Source organism: Catharus ustulatus, chromosome 10 (genome assembly GCF_009819885.2).
Source record: "Catharus ustulatus isolate bCatUst1 chromosome 10, bCatUst1.pri.v2, whole genome shotgun sequence".
Lineage (NCBI taxonomy): Eukaryota > Metazoa > Chordata > Aves > Passeriformes > Turdidae > Catharus > Catharus ustulatus.
This window is the reverse complement of record NC_046230.1, coordinates 2631112-2656186: the sequence shown is the minus strand read 5'-3', so window position 1 is coordinate 2656186 and position 25075 is coordinate 2631112. Positions and strand designations below refer to the sequence as shown.

At 42.8% G+C, this 25075-nt stretch overlaps 1 protein-coding gene across 1 annotated transcript in view; it reads right to left on the bottom strand.

Annotated features, from left to right (window-relative positions):
• ARHGEF4 (Rho guanine nucleotide exchange factor 4) overlaps positions 1-25075 on the bottom strand; it is a 204167-nt gene that overhangs the window by 110587 nt on the left and 68505 nt on the right. Inside the window, exons 3-4 of the mRNA XM_033068551.2 lie at positions 5947-10197; positions 1936-2274 (exon numbers count right to left, since the gene is read on the bottom strand). Coding sequence (XP_032924442.1) covers positions 1936-2274; positions 5947-9372 — 3765 coding nt within the window. The 5' untranslated portion in view covers positions 9373-10197. The remainder of the gene's footprint in view (positions 1-1935; positions 2275-5946; positions 10198-25075) is intronic.

Sequence of the window (25075 nt, the reverse complement as noted above, 5' to 3'; positions counted from 1 at the left end):
AAAGATTAAAGTGTCAATAACCTACATAACACAAATAGACAGCAACAGTAAACACCAAACCTACCTACACACTTCTACCCAGAGAAGAATAAACCAGAAAACTGCACTGAGACCCAAGAGCCCCAGGGCGGGTGATGTTCAGAGGGACTCCGTGGACACAGGGGCAGCTGCAAATCATCACACAGCTGATTGCAATTTAGAGGCAAGTTTGCACCAGAAAATAAGGGTGGAAATGCTTAAAGGAGAAGCTGTTTCCTGGCAGCCTCCAAATGTGCAGTCAATCAGCAAAGCAGACAGCATTCAAGCTGTGTAATCTGATGGCTCCAGGGGAAGCTATTGAGGGAACTGGTCACTCCTCTTAGCAGAGTTAATGCTCTCAGTGGTGCCCTGCAGCACAGGTTAGATTTCCATCACTGCCCATGCTTGTCCAGGAATTGTGATTCTGATTTCTGTTAATCCTGGATCCTATGTAAGCCAGGTATTCACTTTCAGTAGCCCGCATCATCCCTGTACAGCACTAAACACTCGGAACTTCTACCAAGGTAGAAAAGTAACCCAAGTTTTTTTGTTTTTTTTTTTTTTGATCCTAACATACACAAGCCTCAAGAGAATGAATGACTTACTGTCTCCATTAGACAGGTAGTAGGGAGCTGAGCCAGGGAAGCATCCTCACTGAACTGAGAGTGGGAATCACATCAGAGAATCATTATCCAGCACGCATCCATGCAGCAACCAGCAACACTTTGTGTTGAAGAGCCCAGCTCATACAAAATAGCACAGATTTTCAGTCTCTTTCCTTGAGAAAGGGGGAACAGGGTGCAGTTTTTCAGAAACCCTCTCTCTGGGATTGGTGTGGCTTGCTGTCCCAGGTGTCTGGCAGTTTGATGGGAGCTCTCCCAGGTTTTCTCTGGGCAAGCCATAGTGGGCAGGCCAATGTTTCCCTTTCACCACTCACAGAAATTTCTGTGTACATAAGCTCAGGCATATTCTGAAGCGGTGATAGGACTACTGAGGCCCCATCTCCTCTCCAAAATAGTCATTTTAATGTAATAACAAGGGGAAACAGGCAACCAGGACAACAAAGAGAAAGGGAAACAAATACAGATACAGACCAAAACAGAAACCCCTGAGGAAAGCTTTTATTTGACATATGCTACATGATTTCAAGCTTGATCAGAAAATTTCTCAATATTATCATGAGAGGCTTCATAGAGCATCCCTTGATCTCATGTCCTTTTTCCCCAGAAGTTCTTTTGTATGTATTATGGCTAATTTTGGCTCTTGGACAGAGATTTGTGACTCTCCCTGAAGGGAACAGACCTTAGCTCTGGATCCAAAAGTAACAGATGCCATCACTGTGAGTCACAACAGCCACAAGTTTTTCACAAGCAATCATAATGCTGAACTAAAAGTCTCCCTCAGTGGAGAGGAAAATATTAATAGCTAAAAATCCAATAGCAATGTTCTCTCAAGTGTTTCACAGCAGGAATTTCCTCCAGTAGGAATTGTGGAGTTGGCCTCAGATACAAGGGAAGGCTAATTTAGAAGTCTGTTATTAAAGTATACAGCAACACCACAGGGCACAGAATGAGATTTCATCAGTTTAATTTATATTGATTTAAGGAAACTTTGATTTGCTCCTTGCCCTCCCTGTCACTAGCTCACAGAGGAGCAACCTGATTCTCTTGCATTCTATTTCCAGCATCTCACAGGGCATGAACTGTTTGATTACAGAAGCTAAGAAACCCACCACCTTCAGACACCATCACTTAAGGACCAGTCAGTGTTTCAGCAGTTTCCACAGAGTACCAGAAATGCTGACAGAAGTGGTGCCAGACAAAGTGTAAGGACAGGAATATGATGAGAGCAGAGAGAAGCAGCTGGAGCAGAGAAGACAGTGCCAGGGAACGAGGAGGTGGGTGCATGGCTTCTTACTTTTGAGGTGTCCTTTGGGAGATGTTGCAACTGAACCCCTCCCTCTGGCTGTGCCTCCTTCTCCAGCTTCGTTTTTTGATTCCTCTCCATCCAAACATCATCGAAGCTGAAGCACTTATAGGGGGGTTTGGGTCTCTTCCTCCTCCTCTCTGGAATCTCCTTGGCTTTTTCCTCTGGAGCAAGGGAGGAGAGCCTCGGGGCTCTGCTCTCCAGGCTGGAGACGGGGCGTGGGCATGGTGGGACCCGGGGGGGCCTCCTCTTGCGATGGGAATCCCATTTCTTATTTGGCCTCTTTTCAGCTGCTGTTTGCCATGGCTGTTTGGGCTCCTGTGTTACAAACTGCAGGCGAACACAAGGGTTTGGTGGATGGAAATTTTGTTTGCTTCAAGTCAGTTTGGACAGAAGATGGCAAAGCTCTGTTATTCAGCCACAGAAAAACTCAGAAGAAAACTCTCAGGAGTACTTCAGCCTGAAAGAGGAGCTCTGCTATCCTTTGAGGGTGCAATATACACTCCCTGTGCAAGGACAGTGCCCTGTTTGCCCTGATTTAAATGGCATATCACACTGACATTACCACCAGGATTTAGGTCACTCTGTCTGTATAATATTATTTACAAAGGCAGAGGATGTCTCTGAAAATAGAAAAATGACCTCTTGTCTGTTTCTGGTTTTCCAACTGTACTTCTGTTATACAATGTGAAAAGGTTTTGTGGATGCCTGCAGGTCTGATATATTAAGCCCTGTGCTTCCTGATGTGCTCTTTACACTACCCATTTTATTTTTTTTATGCTGGGCCAAGAGTAAGGAATTGCACAGCTTTGCCCTTCACTCCCATTTGAGTGGTTGCACAAAATTACTGCTTTTATACTAGAACAACTTGAAATCAAGTGTGCCCTAAGGCAACCAGCTACTACTCCACATAGCATCAGTGTAAGAATCAATAATATTTAAGGTGGGAGATAACAGCACTGGGGAATGAGCGAACTCAGGAGTCTCATGACAAAAAAGTGCTGTTTCCTGACAATAGTATCTGTCCAGTTTCTCATAAATCATTTGAAGAATCCAAATAAAACAACCCTCAAACCACTGCAGGCACTTCCTACCTATTTTCAACTAACCAGCAATTCCAGGTCAATTCTTCTTTGCCCCTGGCAAGAGATGCCACAGTCTAGAAAGAATAGATTTTGTGAAAAAGGTGTTTTGTGCCTAACCCCACCTTACCGGACAGGAGCAAGGAGAAGAACATGTGAATTGCAAACATGGGACATTTTAGGACAGTTTGCTCTTGCCTGCTGAGTAACACAGTTATGCAAGTAAAATCATGCCAGATTTTTACAGATAAGTAAACAAGTAGTGAAGGGCTTGGCAGATGGGCAAACTGGTAATGGTTCTGTCTTGCTGTTTTCAGTATAAAATCTTTGTCCTGGATGCAAGCTGAAGAATGTTAACCATGAGCAGGTAATGACAGAGGGGCTGCTGTGTGCTCCAGCAGGCTCAGGTGAGTTACTTACCTGAGTGGTGGCCAGAGGTGTCCAGGGTGAGCTGATCCAGTGCAGTTTGGCATAGAACTAACAGAGATAATGCTGAAACAACTGGAAAAATACCTGGGGCTGGGGAATAAACACATATCCCCATTCTGGAGGGCACAATGGGAAGTGAGCTCAAGAGCTTCATTACTACAGATGTGTTTTGCACTAATGTCTTTACTCATGTGGAACAGAAAAAGACTTTTCTTCAAACTCATCAACAAACTGAATTTTATTACTGCTTTATAAAGCAGTATATGCAAGGAAGGCCATCCTTAGCATGCAAATAATTATTTGGAAAGACTTAACACTTCAAATATACTTTGCCCAATGTCTGTTGTATTTCCAGAGATTCCTGAAAATACAGCTATGCTTAAAAAATCAAGAGTGCAATTCTACTTCATTTCACATTGTCTTGAAAATATAAATAAACAAAACACTATCTATTTTAATAGATTAGATGTTGTATTTGAAAGCTGGGACATTTGCATTAATTTCTAGGCTCCAGCTGCATTTGTCCAATTTCAGATATCATATTCTGCAGCCTCCAGAAGAATCAGGAAAATTAAACTGTTTCCATGTGTCTTAGATACTATTTAAATTTTTTATGTTTTTCTTTGAATAATTTAATCTAGCAATCAATTTAAGTAATTATTTATTTGCTCCTAGTGGTTACATTATAGCATGTGGGCTTGCCTTTTCAAGGCTTTACACATGCCTCATCTCTACACTCTTTGCTAGATGTTCTTTTGAGCTGTAATATACAGGTCAATGATTTTATTCATCCTCTGAGAGGCTTCATCTGTTGACAGTGTGTACAGCCCAAGTCTCTAGCTTTTATCCTAGGCTGCAGTCTCTTGTTTGGAATGCACTGTCCAGTATTAAGTTTGTAGGCTAAGCTGGTGCCCATGAAACAAAAGATTTTCAAGTAAAGCTAAGCACAGAAGGGAATAAAGCCAATTCTCTTCCCCTTTCCCCACCCTGGAATTCTGACACTACAGCCCTCACTTCTCAAACTGCCACCCAAACACTTCTTTGGATTCCAGACAGCTTTAGAGAAAAACCCCAAGCCAATCAACCAAAACACTTTCATTTGGGAATATGTGGGGAGATGTTGAGGGACCTGGGTTTTGTCAATCTATTAACAGGGCACTAAAGCCAATATAAGAGCAGCCACCAACAATTTTTGACATGGATGATGGATCCAAACTCTTCTCAGTAGTGCCAGACAACGCCACAAGACAGTGGCCAGGAACTGCAGCTTGGAAAGTTCTTGTTGAGCCTTTGGGAAAACATTTTCTCAAGGAATATGTTTCCCAGAGAGGCAATGAAACCTTCAGCAATGGAGGTTTTAGGATAAGACCATCTTGGAGGGTTATCTTAAAGGTTTAGTATAAACTGAAATGTGAGAGACAAAAGGTAACAGCAGCAAAAGCTGTGAAAGGCTCATATGAGTTAAACACAAGCAGCTCTCAGCTGTTGTGAATTGATCAAGAAGTTCCAGATTCATGAACCCTCTGAAAATTGTCTGCTTTTGGTATGCAAAAGTTCATGCACTCTCTCGAGTGCCACTTTTGACAATCTGCTCAAAAAATTTGTTTTCCCATTTCTTAATGTCAAAACTCATCAGCAATAATACTGGAAAAGTAGCATGGTCAAGGCATGTTCTGGGACCTTAGTTATAGCTCAGTCTCGGTCACTCTGGGGGTTGTGCTGAGCCACTGAAAGAGAGTTTTTAGCTCCCAGCCACTTACAGCTTGGGAAATCCTCTCTGAGATTAAATGTCTACTGACAGAGGAAGTCTCTGCTTTTAGAGGTCTCAGCCAATCACAAAATCCTTACTGAAGATCCAATCTGTTCCATGAGATTCAGCCTATGCCAAGAATTTAATATGTTACCTGGATTAGAAAAAAATACAACATGAAAAGGAAACACTGAGTCTGCAGCTTAGTGGGGGTTTTCTGTCTGTTGTAGAAAAGGCAGAAAAGGACTTCTAGTTCAAAAAGTACTTATGATGACAGCAAAAGACACATAGTACTTCAAAAGACAGCTACTCATTGTCTAAAGAAAATTATTTTACTTCTTAAAAAGTGACTGCTAGCTGTAGGAATTGATTTCTTGGTTGCCTTTCACAATGAGAAACTTATTTACTATGCACCAGTTACAAGGCTCAATTCTGCCTTAAAGAGGGGTAAAACCCAGCTTAAAACTAGAGATGAACTCAGGGTGTTGTCTGTATGATCTTTAATGGTGCGATTGCTCCATCCCTTTGGGTTTTTGTAGCAAATCCTCCCTTTAAGAGCACATCAGTCCACATAGTCTTGAACAGAAACAGAGAGAATGAATAGTGCTACCTACCTTAGACCAAGAGGATTGTTTAGGACTCATCTAATCAATGAGCCATTGAGCCATTGAAGAGTTTCACTGGAATTCCTAAACCATAGTGAAGCAAAAGACTGCAAACCATTCTCTGACAAAAACTCACCTCATCTCGGAGCATGTCACTAGTGGAAGAATCTGTATTTAAGCTGATCTGGGACTGACTGCTTATGCCACTGTCATCCCTCTGGAAGTCATCCAACGAGTGTAGGAGACTTCCTCTGGGTTTCAGTGTCTTTGGTCTCTCAGGAGCCTCCAGACTGCTTTCCACTCCAGAGCTGTTTCCAAGAGAGATCATGGAAGTGGCGTAAACCCGCCCAGGATAGCGGAAGTTCCTGTGTTTAGAAGTGGATCGTGGACTCTGAGGTTTGGGACTCATGGGCCTACAAGGCATGTCTTTGCCATCAGAATTTGAGAGCTGGGGGCATGATGGACTTGTCTGACTAAATGCCAGCTGCAAGTCAGCGGGGCTATATGGAGATTTCATCCAGTACTCCTCTAGAGAGGTATTTAAACTGTTGCTCAGAACCTCCTGCTGTTCATCACAGTCTGAACTCTGTGAGTATCTGATACCCAAGTCATGGGACTGTATTCGTCTTCTCCACATATGTGAAGGTGAAGAGGCATCAACAGGCTCCACAGAGCTGTCAAAATAGCTGGAGTCTGTTGAGGAGACATTATGTGTTTCTGTTTTTAAAAAGGTGTGTCCATTGGAGCTGTGCTGTCGCTCTACTGATGTTAACAGGTGGCCATTGGTTGCATTGAGACTCTCCTGTGTGGATGATAAACTTATTAAGACAGGCCTTTTTAGTCCATCTGCCTCCTTGCTTTTTAGAAAAGCTTTCCAGGCGCTCTGGCGAAATTTGGCTTTCTCCTTTTCATTTTTCACTGAGGCTTTTGAGCTTTGCTCAGTGTTTTCCTTTTCTGGACATTTGGACTCAAATAAGCTTGAGAGGGATTTGTGTGCCAAGGCCAACCTTGTCCTGAACTTCTTACCCTCAGGGGTTTTGTTTCTTTTGTGTTCATTTTCAGGGAATGATTTTCTATTCCATGAATGCTCCGCAGGTTCACTGTCATTGTTTTCATATGAACCTGAAACCTGCCTATCTGCATCTTCCATCAGTATCCGACCAGAGCCAGAGGCCTTCCTCAGGCTCAACCTGTTGAACAATCCTGCAGGTCTCTCATAAAATAAATCATCATCATCAGAGTACTCAGAGGTGTAACTTTCCTTCCTGTGGAAGACTAAGCCAGATGAACAACTTTTGAAAGACAGTAAACTTGCAGTGTCTTCATCATCCTTCGCAATATCCAGTTCTTCAGTCTTTGCCTTGCTGCCAAAGATACTGCTGCTTCCCTGGTTTTCCAATGAGGCAGACTTAGCTTTTCTGGAAGATGTCATTTTTGAGAATACTAAAAACCTGGAAGTTTTCCCGCCATTCTCATTCTTTGCAGGTTTTTGTACAGCTTTATGAAGACTGCTGTTACTTCCCAGGGTGTGGGATGAGTTCTCATCCAGTTCCTCGCTGTTAGTGCTGCAGGTACTTACATTATCCAGGCCCAGCATGAAAGTGCTGTGGGACTCCCTGTTCAGAGACTCATCAAAGACATCAGACACATCCAGACTGAGTGCACTGTCTTTGCTGGGGCTAGAGGTGTCTTCTGCAGGAAAGCCCTGCTTTCCTTCCCTACGAGAGGGTTCTTCACAAATACCTGTTCCTTCCTTTGAGCCATTACAGCTTTCCTTTCCTCGCCTGCCTACTCCTTGCCCAGAGACAAGGCAGGGTCCTTGAAGGCTGACACCAGCACCACCTCCCTGATACAAACTTCTTATTCTGCTGCTAGTCTCCGTTGTCACTGGACTAGTCAACAGCATCCCTGTTCTGCAGCGTTCTTCCTCAGACACCTTCACACTGCTCCCTCTGGGGGATCTTATAAGTGATTTCTCACACAGAAAAATCTGACTTTCTGCAATAAGTGTATCACTGTCTAATGGTACAGCAACATTCCTGAATTCCACTTTTGCACTTGCTACTGCAGAATTACTACAGGTGAACCCAAAGGATGAAACTGCTTCTGTTTTCTCTCTTTTCTCTTCTGAAATTTCTGCTTTTACTTCAGCTGTATCCCTACCAGCAAGTACCTCTGCACTGCCAGGAATGGGAAGGGCGGCCAGAATTTGTTCTTCACAGTTACAGCTTTCACTCAGAACTGTCTCTGGCTCGTCATGAGCTTTACTGGCAGTATGAGGAGACATCAAATCCTTGCTCACTACATTTCCCAATGTTCCAGCTACCACTTCAGTAGGATGGTTATCATTCAGTGTTTTGGACTGTAATCCTCTCTCCTCTACAGAGACTATAATTAGGGCAGGCTTTAATTCTGGAATAGTCTTTAAATCCCCTTCCTGCCTTACATAATCTGATCTGGAAGTCCTTTCAACAGCAAAGACACTCTCTTCACCCTCTCCTGTATGAGTAGGATGTTCATTTGTTCCTAGCTCCGAGTGGCTCCTTAAGGCACCAGTTGTGCAACTCAGATTTTGCTGCACGGACTCTCCATGCTCTGCCTCTCTGTCACTGCTATCTGGTTGTGTTGCAGTTTCCAGGACTTTCCAACCAAAGCCAAGATTGGAAGAATCATCTTCCCAGCTTTCTCCTGCCACAATCTCCGTATCTGACAGTTCAGATTCAAGGCCATTCTCCACCAAATGTTTGTGGTGTATTCCACTATTGGAAACACAATTTACAGAGCAATCATAGTCTCTGCTTTCCACAAGAGCAGGAACACCTGCATGGGAAGCTGCAGGGTTTGCAGTGTCCCCAGTGTCGGATCCAACATCAATATTACATGGGAATCTGCTTGCTTCCAGATCTCTTTCAGCTTTGTACTCATTGTTATGCGTAAGTTCCTCGGTGTTTATGATCACTGCATCACAATCCAGGGAAGAAGATGTCTCCTTTAGGTTTGGATTGCCCTCACAAGCATCACTCCATGTTAAGCTGTCAGCACAAGTACCAGCTGGCTCTGGGCTAAGGCCACATGTCTCTGATTTAGAGTGCAAATAATAATCAATGCACTGGGGAGAGGCTGCAGGTTGAGAAGCCTGACACTCCTTTGAGTCTGTGTCAGTATCAAGAAGAGATCTTTCTATGCCAAATTTGCCTTCTATTTCTATAGCCTTTTCAGGGTTTACAGTTATCCTTCCAAATTTTTTCCAGGTGTATTCAAAATCCAGCTCCTGAAGATGTATTCTGGAACATGACCATCTAAATTTGTCTGTTGGGTGAATACAGCTCAGCACACATTCTGACTCACTTTGAGCACTGATATTTTCAGGTACACTGTGCCATGTTTTACTTTCTGTAATCTCTGACCTTGTGTGTGGTAGCCGAGATTTTGGGTTGAAGCAACTCTGGTAGAAGAGTGAATCTGATGTTAACATGGTGTCTGTACTTCCATGTTTTATCCTTTTACCTGTAGTGTCCTCACTGTCAGCTGAATGCCTCCTGCTGCATTTCACCCTGGACATAGACTCTAATTCACACCTACAGTCAGATGTCTCAGTGTCACTTTTACAGTTGGGTCCATTTGTTTCAAAATGAAGATTAGGCAAACTATAGCTTGGTGCTGCATCTGACCTGAAGGAAAACTGCTGTACCTCAGGAAAAATCAAACAACTTTCTGAGTTTGCTTTGAAACAAGCAATGCTAAATAGTGCAGGATGTTCCTTCAGTCTTGCATCATTGTTTTCTGTAAATACTGAGTTGGTACAGGACTGCACTTCACTGCTTTCTAACTCTGCCTTACTCTGCAGTGCTGTTACAGATTTTCTCTTGGTCTGTGATAAAATGCCCTCTTCGTAGACTTGGCTCTCTGCAGTGGAAATATCACTAGATAACCTTAGCGCTTCATCACTGAATTCTTCACCCTCTAAATCTGCAAACTGTATGCAAAATTCAGTTTTGTTTGGTGCTTCTTTTATTTTGGAGGACAATTGTAGCTGTAGGTGCTGGGTGAACTCTGGTTGCCTGGAGCACTTCAGTCCATGGAAGGTTTCTGCCTTTTCTTTGGGAAGATTACAGCACAGGGGCTTTTTTTCAGTGAACAGGCAGTTTGAATCCGAGCAAGCATTCCCAGTTATGTCACTGGAAAGGGATTCTGTGTCTGATGCACTCTCATAAGGCTCAGTTTTCACATCTGACAAAGATCCACTCTGATGTGACACAGTTTCAAAATAATCTTCATCTGTTTCTTGGCTGGATCCACGCACCTCCAGCTCGGTTGTGCTTGGGGTAGAATTCAGATCGTCTTCAAACTCTCCTTCACTGATGTAGTTTTCAACTGGCTGTGGGGTCTGTGAATAAACAATAAGGAATGATTTAGCAATGATATCCCATAGCAGCAGGGTGACATGAATTATTATTAGAAAAGGGACTCCAGAACACAATTAATTCAATAATACTGATGTCTTTGAAAGTTATACTTGTCTTACTTCATTATGGTCCCGAGGTCTTTCTATTTCTTGCCTTTTTTTTTTAAATTAATGTTTCTTAATTAACCTTTTTTTTTCATTTTCATATGTAACTATGTAGAGGGCAAAATTTTATTATTGGTGATGCCTAGAAACATTGGCCATATCTTTCACTACCAAATTGATCAAATGGAAATCATCCCTTGCCAGTAGATCTAGAAACTCCAGTGAACACATCTTCAAATTTGAGGTTTATGTGAAAAGCCTGGGAAGTAATTATTAGTGTCTGCATTACAGAAATGTGGCATAAATATATGCAGAATAACTGCAGTTGAGTATTCAGATATTATCCATACCAAAACTTGGACCAAGGCTGAAAAAGGTCTTAAATCTCATTTTCCAGAAGGCTTATACCAGGAGCACTACATGGATCAGTCATCAGAGCACATCCAAATCATTGGCTCTGAGCAGAAGGATTAAAACCACACAGTCAGTATAAGGAAATGTTTCTGTCACAGACAGCTAACCCTGGCAGAGCCTCAGTCTTCTTTTCTTCAACAGAAGTTGGGGTATTTTTCAACTTTGAAGTAGAAAATGAAGTCATAGCAAAGTGACTTCAAACTTTCCTGAGGTAAAAATAGTACTTGCTGGTGTCAGAAGTTCTACAAATGCATCCAGCTGAGATACTTGGCTGATTTCAGCTTCAGTCCATTCATATCTCGAATGAGATGCCACATAAATATAAATGGCAGCCTCTAACCCTAATGCTGGATGCCTCTTTACCCAGGTTTTGGTGACAGTCCTCACAAGAATGATTGGCATATTTTAAAATCTGAAAACTGAGATAACAAACAATGAAAGATTTTCCTGAAAAGAAGAAAAAAAAAAAAAAAAACCAAAGGCAAAGCAAACCAAACCAAAATTCAGAACACACCAGAAGTGAATGGCATCCATCAAACTAGAACACAAGACCCTTTAGCCTGAGCTGCATGTCATATTCATATTCTGTGCTGTGTCACAGAGGAAGTGTGAGTCCTCATATGGGAAGACAAATTGCAAATCACATCAAAGGACATGCCACAGAGTATCTGATTTTAGACTCCAGAGCATAGCATGTCAATTGGAAAAAGAAAGACACAAGAGTTATTTACAAATGAGAATTTCTCAAGAAGACTGGTAATTTCTCTTGGCAGAAGAAGGAAAAGACAAATTGAATGGAGGGGGCAAGGGGGAGAATTCAGTACTTTAAAACAAGTCCAAAAATCACTTCTGAACCGGATCAAATTGCACTGCAGTGGCAGCACGAGTCACACAAGCAGCAGAGCAATGTGTCCTTTACTTGTGCAGCCAGTGACACACGTAATTGAGATATCCAGTCATGGCAAATCCTGGTGTCCCTGCTCAGGAGGGGCCAGCAGTGAGCAGCACAGAGCAGCATTTCATGTGAGCAGCTGGTTCACACAGCAGCAGCTGCTCAGCAGTGCCAGCTCTGCCTCCTCAACACTGTTCTGAACACAAACTTACAGATGGCAAGAAACTGAGAGAAAAACTATTCAGGCAAATAGAAGCAAAGTAATGAAGATGCCCAACTGTCCACAAGGATAATTATGGATTAAATTGCAAAAAGAACTAGGGCAGAAATCTCTTATGCTCCATCTATAATTCCAAACATAGTTATGTCAGGATATTCATGCTGTGACCCCTCCCAAATTAATTATTTTTAATGGGTGTTATATAAAATTATGCATTTAAAGCAGAAACAGAGGCCCCACAATTGCTTCCACAACTTGTGGGAAATAAGGAAACAACTTCTAGGTATGAAGGGCAGCAATTAATGCCAACCACCAGTCTTGCCCTGGGCCAGGACTGAAGACTAGCCCCAGTGCTGCTGAGGATGAGAACCAGTGCCAGGATGAGCCTGGCAGACCAAGTCTACCAGATGCAGCCTGGGATGGAGCTCCTCTGAGGAGAGAGAGCATGTGGAAATTTCAGTGTGCACCAGATCTAGTCAAGTCCTCTGCCTAAGAGGGAGGCTTAGAGCTCACCTGTGGTAAATCTGACATTCCTGAGCTCACTGAACTTCCCCTAATGCCCAGGGAAGAAATCCTAACAGGCCCAGTGACCTGCACTTTGTACCTTCTGCAGGTCTCCCAGTGTCTGTGCGAGGACCAGACTTGGCTCTGTCACACGTGGTTTAATTTTCTCCCAACCTGTAGTGTGTGTATTTTGTTAGGGTTTCTGGGACTACATCTCATTATGTTACTGGGGGTTGTTTTTCTGTAAAAATTGAGGTTAAAGGACTCAGTCAGAGCAGAAGGGAAGGTTTAAAATGGGCTCTGACGTAGCCCTGTGCTCCCAACACAATCACAGGGTTGAGAACTGAGTATTTGTGCAGCAGTGATTCTCAGCCATGCTGCTCATTAGACAACAGCCCTTGTGCCTTTAATTTCTTTGAGATCACTCTGAGAATTTTAAAAGACAAATTATGGGTCTTTCCTGGGAAGAGTTCTTGAGAAAACCCTCAGCACCCAGGGACAGGGTTGCTTGTTTATACATCTCTTCAATCTCAGAGCAGATAAACATTTGGAAGACAAGGGCCAAGGGAATAAATGTGAAAAATAAGTACCAAAATAAGGCTTTTGCTTTCACAAACAATACACAAAACACAGCAAAGCTCCCCTGACTGCTTTTCTCTTGCATCTCTCTTAGCACCTCTGAACTGTGCCAAGAAAATAGGATGAAATTGAAGTTACTGATCATGTAGCCATATATAGTCATGTCAAACTAAAGTCAGCAGAAAAATAAACCTTGTGACTTTGATATGTGAACTGAAGACCTTTATCTCCACAGAATAAGATACCTCCCATCCAGGTTGCCCTCATATGTGACATTTGCTCCCATGGGCTAAGTCGCTCCTGACCTCTGAATGTTTTTCATTTGGTGGGAAGTCAGGTACCATTTTTTCTCTAGAGCAGATTTGCTATTTGAATAATTTTTTCACACAATATTATATTGCAACAATCGTGAGTTTCTCAGATACTGTGTCTCCCTAATTTTCTCTGCCTAACACTTGGCAGGAGAGGTTAAACAGACAATCATATTACTTCAACTAGTCTTTCAATGAAGGATTTTATCCTTAAATGATCAGAGCCTGATCATTTAGATGGCTTTTGCTTTTACTTTGGCTGCAAGTTCCCTAAGCAAGTGTGACTTGCTTTCCCACTAACTTGGACCTGACTCTACTTATCACCTCATTTCCAGCTCAAGGAACATCAGACGAGGTTTTCCCTGAAGTCCAGACAACATGAAAACATTTTCAGTTGATTTTCAAAGGATCCAGACAATTGTTTTCTCCACAGCTGATGGTAACAACTCTTGAGTCGCTGTCAATATACATTTCATAAATCTCTATTCACACCTTGTTTGACTGAAAGGCACAGCCCAGTGTCTTTGATTTGCAATGGGAGGAGGCTAAAATGCAGTGGCCATTAACAGGTGAGAACAAGCCAGCTCTGTGCCCAGTGCCTGCACATCAGGAAAGGGAATGTGCAATTTCCAGGGCAGGGATGAGGGAATGATTTACAGGAGGTCTCATCCTGTGCTCTGAACTCTGCCACTTAAAAAGCAGGGAAGAAAAGAAAGACAAAAGTACTGAATGAAAGTGTCCCCTTCACTGCAAAGTGAGATTGCTAATATAGCTGCTTCAGGTTTCAGCTGTAATGTTGTCTTGGGTCACTTGTATTGGTTTGTGCCCCGCATGTTTGGAAAAGCTGAATGGAATTACTGAATGACTGAGTCTCTGGGACTCCTCCTTGGCTTCCCAGGGATCCCGACTCAGTATTAAATTCTTAACTTTTCATGATAGCTGAACAGTTAAGATTCTAACATGGCAGCATGAAACTCATTCAGCCTCTGTGTAATGAGAGCTGGGAAAAGTTGAGATTTTCCTACAACCACGGAGGGACTTAGGTGGCCTTGGGGTTTGAAAAACGCTGGTCATGGAACAGTTATTGTCATTATAGATATCCTGAGCTGAGGGCACAGAGGGAAAAACAATGGTATGTTCAGTACCAGGACAAAAAGAGCATTTGGAATACCCAGTTTCTCCTTTTTGTTCTGAAAGGGACAGTCTTGGAGAGACAAAGGAGTCTGGCCCCAGGGCCTTGGTGTCTCCAACTGGGCTGGCAAAGGTTGCCCAAAATAACGTTGCTTCTAGAATGTTACTTGGATGTTTGCCAGGTTGGGAAGGCCTCAAAAGATCTAAGATGACCAAGCCTTTCCAGAAGAACAGTCACAGAAATGGCTTTTCATGAATTATGTTCTTGGATTTAAAGCAAACACAGCACAAAAAGTGTTCCCTTCACACGAAGTTTTGTCACAGAGGACAAAAGTGGCTCCTGGCAATAATGGAGCTCAAGGAACCAGTCACATTGCCTCAGTCATCACAGAGCCCTTCACACATATCTGGGGAAGAGATACAGACCCAGAATTAATGGTCTCAATTTACCTACACTTTTCCACCCTTGAGTAAACGCAAAGCCTGTCCAGAAATCCTTAAAGCAAATTGGATGCCAGTCAGGGGTTGGATTATTTGTGGTATGAAGAGACACAGGCCTACCTCAGGGGAATTTTATGTAGCAAATGAATCTGCATGTAAAGATTTATTCTGTCAAGAGAAAACAAAGTTATTTGGGAGAGCTCTCCCATATGCCCAGAGTTGTGTTTTTCAGGGTTCACATAACACAGAAGCACAGAACTTGAGGAAGGCTCCTAAATTAAGGATGACACAACCACCCCTCAAAAAGTTGCCTCTGGGAAGGGACTTCAGACATGAGGTGACAGTGAAGGGTACAGTGCAGTAGCTGCAACCCACCCCAAATCCTTCTGCACTGATCAACTGTGGCTGCAAAAATGACCCAGCAGAGATTTAAATTAGAAACTATACAGAAAACATCATGTCAAATAAGCACACAAGGTCCCTGAGGCTTCAAGTTATCTTCCTGATCAAATCCAGATACCCAAGCTCTTTTTTAAATTGCCTTTATTTAGTACTGCCTGTAAAAATAAATCTTGTTACACTTAATGAGAAGTAGATTGAAAGACATTAACTTCAGACAGATCTTTTGTTTCTTAGTCAGCAGAATTTTTTCTGAACTGCCTGTCATTTAGGTGGATATTACAGGTGCTACAGATGTTTATAAAGAGCAAACCAGCATGAAGAAGAGCAGATGCAGCACTGTGCCTTGATGAGGACTGCTGAGCAGGGATGCTGCTGTCAGCAGAAGTTCTGAGCCTTCAGACTGATTCTGCTCTGTGCATAAATGGCAATTCAACAGGCACTCTGAAAGGCACCAGAAATGAAACCCTCTGCAGGTACTGGGGAAAGTGCTCTATAACCACTGAATGATGACGTTTTCCTTGCAAAACATATTCAATTTTTCATGCAGGATACAAACATTTGCATCTTAACTGCACAAGAGGAAACAAAATTCACAGATGGATGAGAAAAGCAATTTCCCAGGAGGTTCTTGCTCTAGTGCAGATATGTATAGGCATCCAAAAGTAATTTTGGCACTAAGCAGTTTGGTGACACAGATGTTTTGTTAATCATCTATACACAGCAACAGCACTGTTTGCAGAGCTCTCAATCTAAAGTGGCAACATTTTTGTATACAGAACCACTTATATATGAAGTCACTAAAACAACATATCTCCCTTTTCCACAAAAGATGGATTTTTCATTGTTCCCAAAAGGTGCAGTTAATTTTCGCTAAAAATCTCTCAAAGCCAGTTGTTTTGATTTGGGACAACTTGCACTATGCTAATGACTCCTGGCATGAGGAAACAACACGTGGACATCCATTGCATGTCCTGCTCTAGTTATATTTAGTGCCTTCACTGGAAAGCCTCCAAATGGCAAAGCAAGTCCAAAATCAGCAGGACTAGGTGAGCAAGGCTCTGGCAGCCAGCATCACCCGAGGTGGCGGTGCCAGCTGAAGGCAGGAGGAACGAGTTGCAACCAAAGGCAAAACAAGGCACAGAATCAGTGAAATATCTGAACATCATTACAGCACTGTAACTCCCAAAACTTCAGTGTGTTCCCCCCACCCACCACCAGCTGGAGTGCTCTGTTCTGCTCAGAGCCCTGACTAACCTGGCCCCAGAGGGCACCTGGGCCCCCACCATGGTGTTGTGTGACACTTGATCAGTGCAGGACTGCAAGAGCAAACAAACACCACAGGCAGTGGGGTCTGCTCCACTCCACAGCTTCTCCACTTCTCTACAACAAGCCAATTCCAACATAAAAACACTTTTATAGCCCAAAGCCAAAACCAGCATCTCCCCTTTGACCCTGACCCCCGTGCTCCCACACAGGGCTTAGCAGAGATGTTGGCCAAGGTGTGGGGGATCCCAGAGCGTGGGGTCTTGGAGCCATCTAGAGGTGCAGAAGTGCCTGGCCAGAGCACTTTGCACAGACAAATACACACTGCCCCTAATAAACACAGGCTGCATTGCAGGGCCTCACCATCAAATCCCTCAGCTTTAGTTCCTGCCAGGTAAGGCTGCCCAGCAGATGAAGAGGTGAGGAGGCATAGGGGTTTCCTGTGCTAAGCAGAAGATAAGTGTGCAAGATAGGTTATTTGTACAAAATGATTGCATAAAACTGATTCATGGCTCTCTGTGTCTTGTACCTGTGGTTTATTTCTTCCATTAAGTTTTACAAGATGCAGTTTGCATCAGAAATACTTTTTTTTTTCATCAGTACAACAATATGGGACGTAACTATTGTGAAAATATTTGTATGTTTATTCTCACAAACTGACAGCTGATCTGTACCAAATGAAATCCTACATTTTAGCCAATGCACTATGGAGTTTCACTCTTGAAATGTAAAGTTTAGACTGTATCCATAATTACTGTTGTTACTCTTCCAAAATAGATCATTTTTTGGTCAATATGGCAATATAATAAGTCAAATAAAATTTGGAACACAAACAGCTAAAATTCAGACTCCAGCAGTTTCCCTGCCCTTGGATACAATCTGTGACCATTGCACTGCAGCACTCCCTCTGCTGGCAAATCTCAGGAGAAAATATTGCTTATTGCTTCATTGTGCTTCTGCCTTCAACACATGGAAAGCTTACATTAGATGGCTGGTTATCGTTTCAGGAAAACTGGGATATATTTTACTTGCCTTATAAAACCAGGTCAACATTCCTCCTCCCTCATGCCCCTTCTCTATTTTATTTTAATAGGGAAAAGCTCGGTACTGTCCCAGCAAAAGAAAATCAGAAGTACATGTAGAAGATAAAGATGTGAGCAGATAAAATCCTGCTCCCATGAAATGGGGCACTAAGCCTCAGTGTAAACACTTTTTGTACTCAAAAGGAAATCTAACACACCTGCCTCAGGGAAGGACCTGCCTGAGTCACACAGCAAATGTACATCTATGTCTGTGTGAGTTTTACCATTACCTTTCTGCAAGGCAGGTGCACTTACAGGAGGCTGAAGCTGCCTGACAGAAGCACCACTCAGCTGTGCACAGAGCAAAAGTCCTGCCTAGGAACTGTGTGAATCCTCCTGCAAAGACAGGGACCTTGCTGAACTCTTGTGCTCTTGGATTTAAGGAGCTTCAAGTACTGACATCCATCAGGCAGTGAAGTCTCTATACTCTTGAAAAGGTCATTCTGGCCTGCTGCTCTGCACTAAATGAACACAACATCCATGCTCAGCTTCCCTTCAGAGTGTTTCAGGGCTACACCCCTTAGCTGAGTGGGAACCCTAAGGATTCCTGGTGAAAGAAATGGAGACTTCTGCTCTAGAAGACTGGCAGCAAGTGTGTCCTTCCACCATAACTCTGCTGCACTACATTTTTGTGACTACACTTTAGAGCAGACATATTTACCTTTTTCAAACTCAATTCTTTTTTGTTTTTTTCAGAGTGCTGTTGAGAAATTATAGGACAACAGACTTGAAGGAGTACAAAGAGAGTAAATATTCTAAAGACAGGGCAAACTCCTCTAAAGAAAAAAAATATTGGAAAAAAAAGACTCCACCAAGGACAAAGAGTGACTCAAGAAATCCCAAGTGTATGTGTGCATATAGGTGTAGCCAGAAGACATCCACTGATATTCCCTCAGTTATCATCAATTCAGTGTTCAACATGGGACTGGAGTGAAATTGGAAGCTGAATGTCATGAGATATATAGCTTGTTTATCTTATAACCACTCTAACCACTCAGTCCACTTTTAGAACCAGTCTTTCTTTGTTGAGACAAGATTTCAATCTGCAAAATTATAATTCAGAGTGTTAATTAAAAGAGGACTCCGAAGTAAAGGGCCTACATGAAGCCCAGGAAATGCAAGGCAGTGACTGATACAAAATCCTGCCTTTCGTGACTTCCTCCTGCCATCACTGGAAACATCACCATGAATTGCCCAACACACTCAGCCACTGCATTTCTGTCTTCATTGTTTTGTTTGCTTTTGAACTTTTGTTTCTGTGGTCATGTTGGTCCTTTTTATCAGTCCTGCTGCAATATGATTATACCAAACACCCTTCCTGTGGCACATCCTGCTGAGTTCCTAGATGCTGCAAGGCCCATGACCCAATAGTGCTGGATAAACACAGTAAGAGTGTCTGCACCATGGTGTTTAATTATGTAAGATAGAGGGAGGGAAGTAGGGAGAGGGAGGAAGTGCTGTGTTCATTAACTGGTTCAGGGTTCTAGTCGTACCAGAGCACCTGCAGCAGAGCCAGACATTCAACCACCTCAGTCCCTGCTCATTAATTTTATCTTTTAATTCCTCTGTTGGGTCTAATAACTTTCTGGAAGTTTGAGATCTCCCCACACAGAATACTATGCAAACAGAGGAGAAAACCTCAGGGACAGTAAGGAAAGAGATGTGACTAAATGCTGTGTATATATGCATCAACTAGGTTGCCAGCACAGAACTGCCCCTAAGACAATTGTAGTCTCTTTCCTATGGCATTTTAAGGAGGCATGATGTCAAAGTGGGGGCAGCAGAGAGATGAGCATCAATGGGAAAAATTAAGTGGGAAGAAAGAACAAATAGGGAAGAAAAGCATAGTACCATATTTTGCATTGTTGAGGTGATTTGGAGGGGCTCCAAGTAAAATTCAGTGAAACATGCATCCCTATCATGAGCTATAAACAACAGAAGCATTATTTTTTCATATGTCCCAGTCTAAGACATATGCCATTGCTGCATGCTCTTGATAGCTTTAAGTAACAGCTTTGCTAACAAAGTCAGGCTGGGTTTTGATAGTCAGATAAGACTTATTCCTTCTTTTGTTGTCATGTGCCTCATCTTCAGGTTGACTCCTGGTCTGTATCACTCCATGTGCATAAAACATGAAGCTTCCCCTCCTCAGCTGCTCTTCCTGACCTTCAGTGGTTGTTTCTTACCCATTTGCCCTGCATTTGAGCTCTGGACTCTTGCATGTGTTACACAAAGAGAAATTCAGGCTTTGCAGCAAAGACACCACCTAAAACCTGACATGAGATCTGGAACCAGCAGAAAAATGAGGATCGTGGGAAGAAGGATGGTTTTCAGATATGGAACAAGCACGGGCTAGGTCCTGCTCATGAGTTCAGGAAGTGAATTGAATCCAGCACAATTTTGCATCCTCACACCTTGTTTGAGTTTAGCCTAGCTGGGTGACTTGAGATATTCCAGTGGCAACAGTCTGTTCACTCCCTTCCTCCTCTCTCCAGAGTGGTTGAGAAATCTTCTCCATGAGCTTTTCAAAGCAGAAGAGATCAAATAACATGCCAGCATATATACAATAACAACTTTCAAGGAAAACGCTGTTGCAGATCACTGATTCAGCTGCCTGAAGCTGTGCCATTTGCAAAGACCCTTTTTGCCCACAGTTTCCACTTCCCCTGCCACATAATAGGAAGTAAAAGGGCTGTTCACAGGGATTTTTAACAGGCACAAGGACAACATCTGCACCTGGTGTTTGTGGGTCAGGGTGCAGTGGTCCAACGCAGTCTCAATGCTCTTCTGTGCCCGCAAGGCACAGTGCAGGGCAGAGCAAGCCCTTTGTGCCAGGCTGGCAGGCACACACTGAGGCTGAGGTGTGCTGCACACTCTGCATGTGGGACCAGGCCCTCCAGCTGCTGGGGCTCAGGGAGTGCCCCATGTGCCTTTTTCCCATGCAGCTGCTCAGTAGCCAGCTCAATGCTTTACTTCTTTGATCTTGGGTACCTGATTTCACCTCTGTTCCTTCTCAGTGTGCCATTCACAACACCTCCAGACCTCTGAGCTGTAAGACCAGATTAAGTGATGAGGCGCAGGGGAATGGAAACTCCTGACTCATGAGATGAGCTGAGGTCACATAAGCCCAGCCTTATTTTCCAAAATCCACAAGAGTTGTATGAATCTGTGACCAAAATGGCCTCTTCTCTGTCCACAACCCTGCCTTTTGTCAGGAACCTTTTATCCCACCAATGACTTCATGTGATGTCCCTTGATTTTATTTCCATTGGATATAGTGGCTCTGGTGTAACTACCAGCTGTGCTTTTGCCACAAGACTCCTGTCTCATTCGTGTAAACAGTTTCCAGGGGCTTTCTGACACTTTCAACAGTGCAGGTGGCTAAAAAATAGCTACAGTAATTACAAGGGCATGGGGAACCTGAGCTTGGCACAGATGAGGTCTCAGCTGGAACCTCCCAGACAACCTGATGTATATCCTACATCAGGATACATGGAGCAAGTGGCAATAGTCAAAGTAAGAACTAGGATTATTTAGGATGAATCACGGAGAAAGATTTGCATCCCAGAGAGAGAGAGTATGGTGTGAAAACAGACTTTAACTGCTGATACAAGGTAGCTATCTTCTCTCCGAGTGTATGACATATAAAACAAGATTTAATGAATTTAAATTGAAGCAGATAAGACTGAAGTTCACAAAAAAAACCAAAATCAGTAAATCACCACCAGTATGGATAATGAAAAACTGGGACAGGTTGCCTAGAGGATAGCATGGAACCATCACTTTCTGTGTTTAAGCACAGATTAGACATACCTGACAGGAATGACTCAGGGAGAGCTGATCTCCAGTGGTGGGACAGATGAGAAGATTTTTTGGCTCCTTGTAACCTTCTAATTCAGTAATTAGTGTCTTGTACATGCTTATTAATCTATTTTACCACAATCCACAGGCCAGGGAGGGATACACTGTTGTAACAGACGTGACATGGAAGAGCAGTCATAAGCAAGGAACTCCTGCAGCAATCCAGATTTACACACAACCCACATGCATGTATCAGGTACAGAGCTCAGAAAGGTCCCAAGAGTGTCCACTGATGAGAGGAGAGGTCTAAAAAAGGTGGCATGAGAAAAGACTGAGCGCCTGTTGCTAAGCCAGGAGAAAACCTCACAGTGCAAAATATCACAGTCCACCCAGTCCTCATAACTTAAACTGTTTATTTCAAGGCTTAAAACTGCAGTATCATTTAAAAAGGCATCCAAAGGGACAGAAATTGTCCATATTTTAAGTCCCTTGGCACAATCCACCTAGGCACATCTGTCCTACACTCTGAGTTGTGCCTCTGGGTCACAGAAAAAGTATATTATGGTAGAGATTCTTCCACTGACACAAAACATTTCATATCCCTCACCAGAAACACAAATTATGTCCATTTAGTTCCTCAGGAGGGAGGAGCTGCTCTTTGGCCTGTCATACCTATGCACCAGCAAGTGAGAGTCTAGGATTGCAGCAAGTGCTTATTTTGGCTTCCCTAAACTTTATCAATGAAGCAGTAATTAATTTTTTTGAAATGGAAATAGCAGAAACTGCTGCTCCTGGAAAGTTAACTGCAAGAGTATGTCATTCATTGGTGCAGTGGGAAGGACCTGGCTTCCCACACTGTAAGGTTAGAGAGACAGTTGCAGGATGTGAGAGGAGCTCTAATAAATCGTGACACACAATTTCTCCCACTTGACAACATGCAGGAAGGAGAAAAAGGCCTTGCAGAAGAAAATCCAGGGCAGCAAGATCCTGAGCAGAGTGGGTAAATTTATAACAAGTCATTAATTCCTTGGCTGCTCCCAGGCCCCTGAACTGCCCTGTGTATCTCCCCAGGTATTAGCAAATTACTTCACATGGCAAGGAATGCAGAGTGAGATGTGAGCAAAATCCAGTCACTCAATCCACACCACAATTCTTCACCTAGCCAGTGCCAATCTGAATGCACAGAAAGATCTGAAAGCTTATCAGATCAGAGAAATATGCCTTTTAAGCCAAAATCCAGCTTTCAGCAGCACAGAATCAGGAATACAGTAACTATATCCTCCTACCTAGTGATTTTGCTTGGCACAGCACTGCCTTAAAACCATCACAAGATCAGAAAAAATTCTTGCAAAAGTTATGTCTCATTTCATGCTCTCTTAGGGTCAGTTCAAGAAAAATGGCACACAGACCTGCATGAGCATCCAAAAAGCTGCAAACTTTGGTTAACAAAACAGAGCTCAGTTTTGCTCTTAACCACAAAGACCAAGTGACATTTAAAAGGAAACAAAAAGATGCAAATTGTACATTTTCAAGTCTTTGAAGATCCTGCTGGCACTGCCTCAGGTCAGAGTACTTCTCACTACAGCTCATTTCCCTTCAGTCAGCCTTTTCACTGCTTCAGTGCTGAATACACAAAGAGTACCAGACATTTTTAGCCTCATAATGTTTTCATTACCTGTCAGGAAGAGCACTAATAACAGGCATTAGAGGTACAACATTCAATTGTTCAGGACAATCTAAACATTTAATTACATTATGCTAGCTAATCACAAATAATTGCCTTGGGGAGAGCAGGGCAGCTGTGAGGCGATGCAGTATGTTCAGGTCCTGGAAGAATTCAGCAAGGACAAAGTAAGAAGCGCTGGGAGAAATGTCTTCAAACCATTCACAAACTGTATTTTCTCTTAGCCTTTGAGAGAGGAACTACTTCAGCTTGCTTCTGTGCAGCCCAGAGTTGATCTTGTTTAAAAAGAGCCTAATTCCACATCGACTGTGATTTTTGTTCTCTACTATCATTTCTGCTCACATTTGTCCTTTTATTGGATCTGTCTCTATCAAGTTTGCTGATCATTGCTTCCTTTCTTCCTAACCCTGTTACATTATCTAACACAAATGGTCAGTTCCACTGATCTACCAGAGAGAAATCAAATAGAGGATGATTATCAGAACCAAAGATGATGAAATCATTTCTTTAATGAGAAAGAAAGGAAAGAAGGAAAGAAAGAAGGAAAGAAAGAAAGAAAGAAAGAAAGAAAGAAAGAAAGAAAGAAAGAAAGAAAGAAAGAAAGAAAGAAATGAAAGAAAGCCAAGCCAAACACATATAAAAATAAAAACATTTTTTAAAAAGGAAAAAAGAAAAATAGGAACTGATCTTAGTATCTTCTGCCACCTATCTAGAAGTAGGAAATTTAGACTAAAATAGAGCAGAATACTACAGAAAAAGAGATGTTACAGCAGAACTTCTTTGACTCTATCTCATTTGACAGGTACCTCAGATATAGATACAACTCTGTGATGCCCATTGGCCTGTCACCTTCTTATATGCCATTCTTTATAATCTTTCCTCACAGATATCTGTATAAATCTAATGCTCCATTACACAACCATTTCAAAGCACAATGACTATGGAGCAATGGAGGTTTCTACAAATCTAAGCTCTTACAGAAGTGGGTTATATTCTTATGTGTTATAACGGGTTAAGAAGATTTTCTCCAGGCACAGAGCCTCCTTTAGTACCAGTCTGAAAACTCCATCTATAACATTACTTCTCTGCCAGGTCCTTCAGCAGAAGCATCCAGCCAACACATCAACACACCAAACCCAGTACAGACATTGCTCTTACAGTTGTTAACACCTTACCAAAAACGTTCATGCAAGTTTTAAGTCTTGCAAAAGAGAAAAAGCAAATGTCAAGCACGTAACAATGCAATGCCTACATTCCAGAGAAGAAAGTGAACACTGAAGTGTTCAAGTACTGCAGTATAACCTGGAGGACTGCAGCTCAGCTGAGATTTAGGGCTCTGCATAAACAGACCCATGGTTTGAATGGTCAGGTCCCAGGTGCCCGTGTCTGGTTTTCTGTCACTCTGTCCCAGGCCCTTTGCAATCAGCAGCCTACCTGAATGTTCCTGACTTTCCTGGGGGGTGTATTTGTAGTGGCAGGACATCTCACTTGCCAGCCCAGGTGCTGTCTCCTCATAACTGGTGCAGATGATACTGGGCTGTGACAAAAAGGGATGAACTGATTTTGTTTCTCTTGATCATATTTTGTTGTGAGGGCAGGATGTTTTCTCTGTCTCCAGCAGTACCACTGATTACAGCAATTATAATTTCTTATCTTCCAAATTTTACTGGTGCTGCTGCAGTTTTCCCACTGCTTCGTCAGAACTGAAATAAACCCAGGGCAATTTCCCTGCAACACTCTCTCCATCTGTGATCCTGGCCTCAATGCCTGGGCCAGAGTCAAGGTACCAAGTTCCCTCGAGAGCTTCTCCCGAATTTGCCGGTCTGCTGCTTTGTCAATCAGCTGAGCCAGGATCAGCTCTTCCTGCCAACAGCCAAAAGCACACACTGATGCCAATTCTTGCAGTGCTGAAGCAAAGGTTTTAAGAGTTTCACCTGGCATTTGTTCCTGCTGCCTGGACTGGAACCTCTGTAAAACCACACTCTGTCTGGACTTGCTGTGCCCCGAAATCTTCTTCATTTTTCCTTCAAA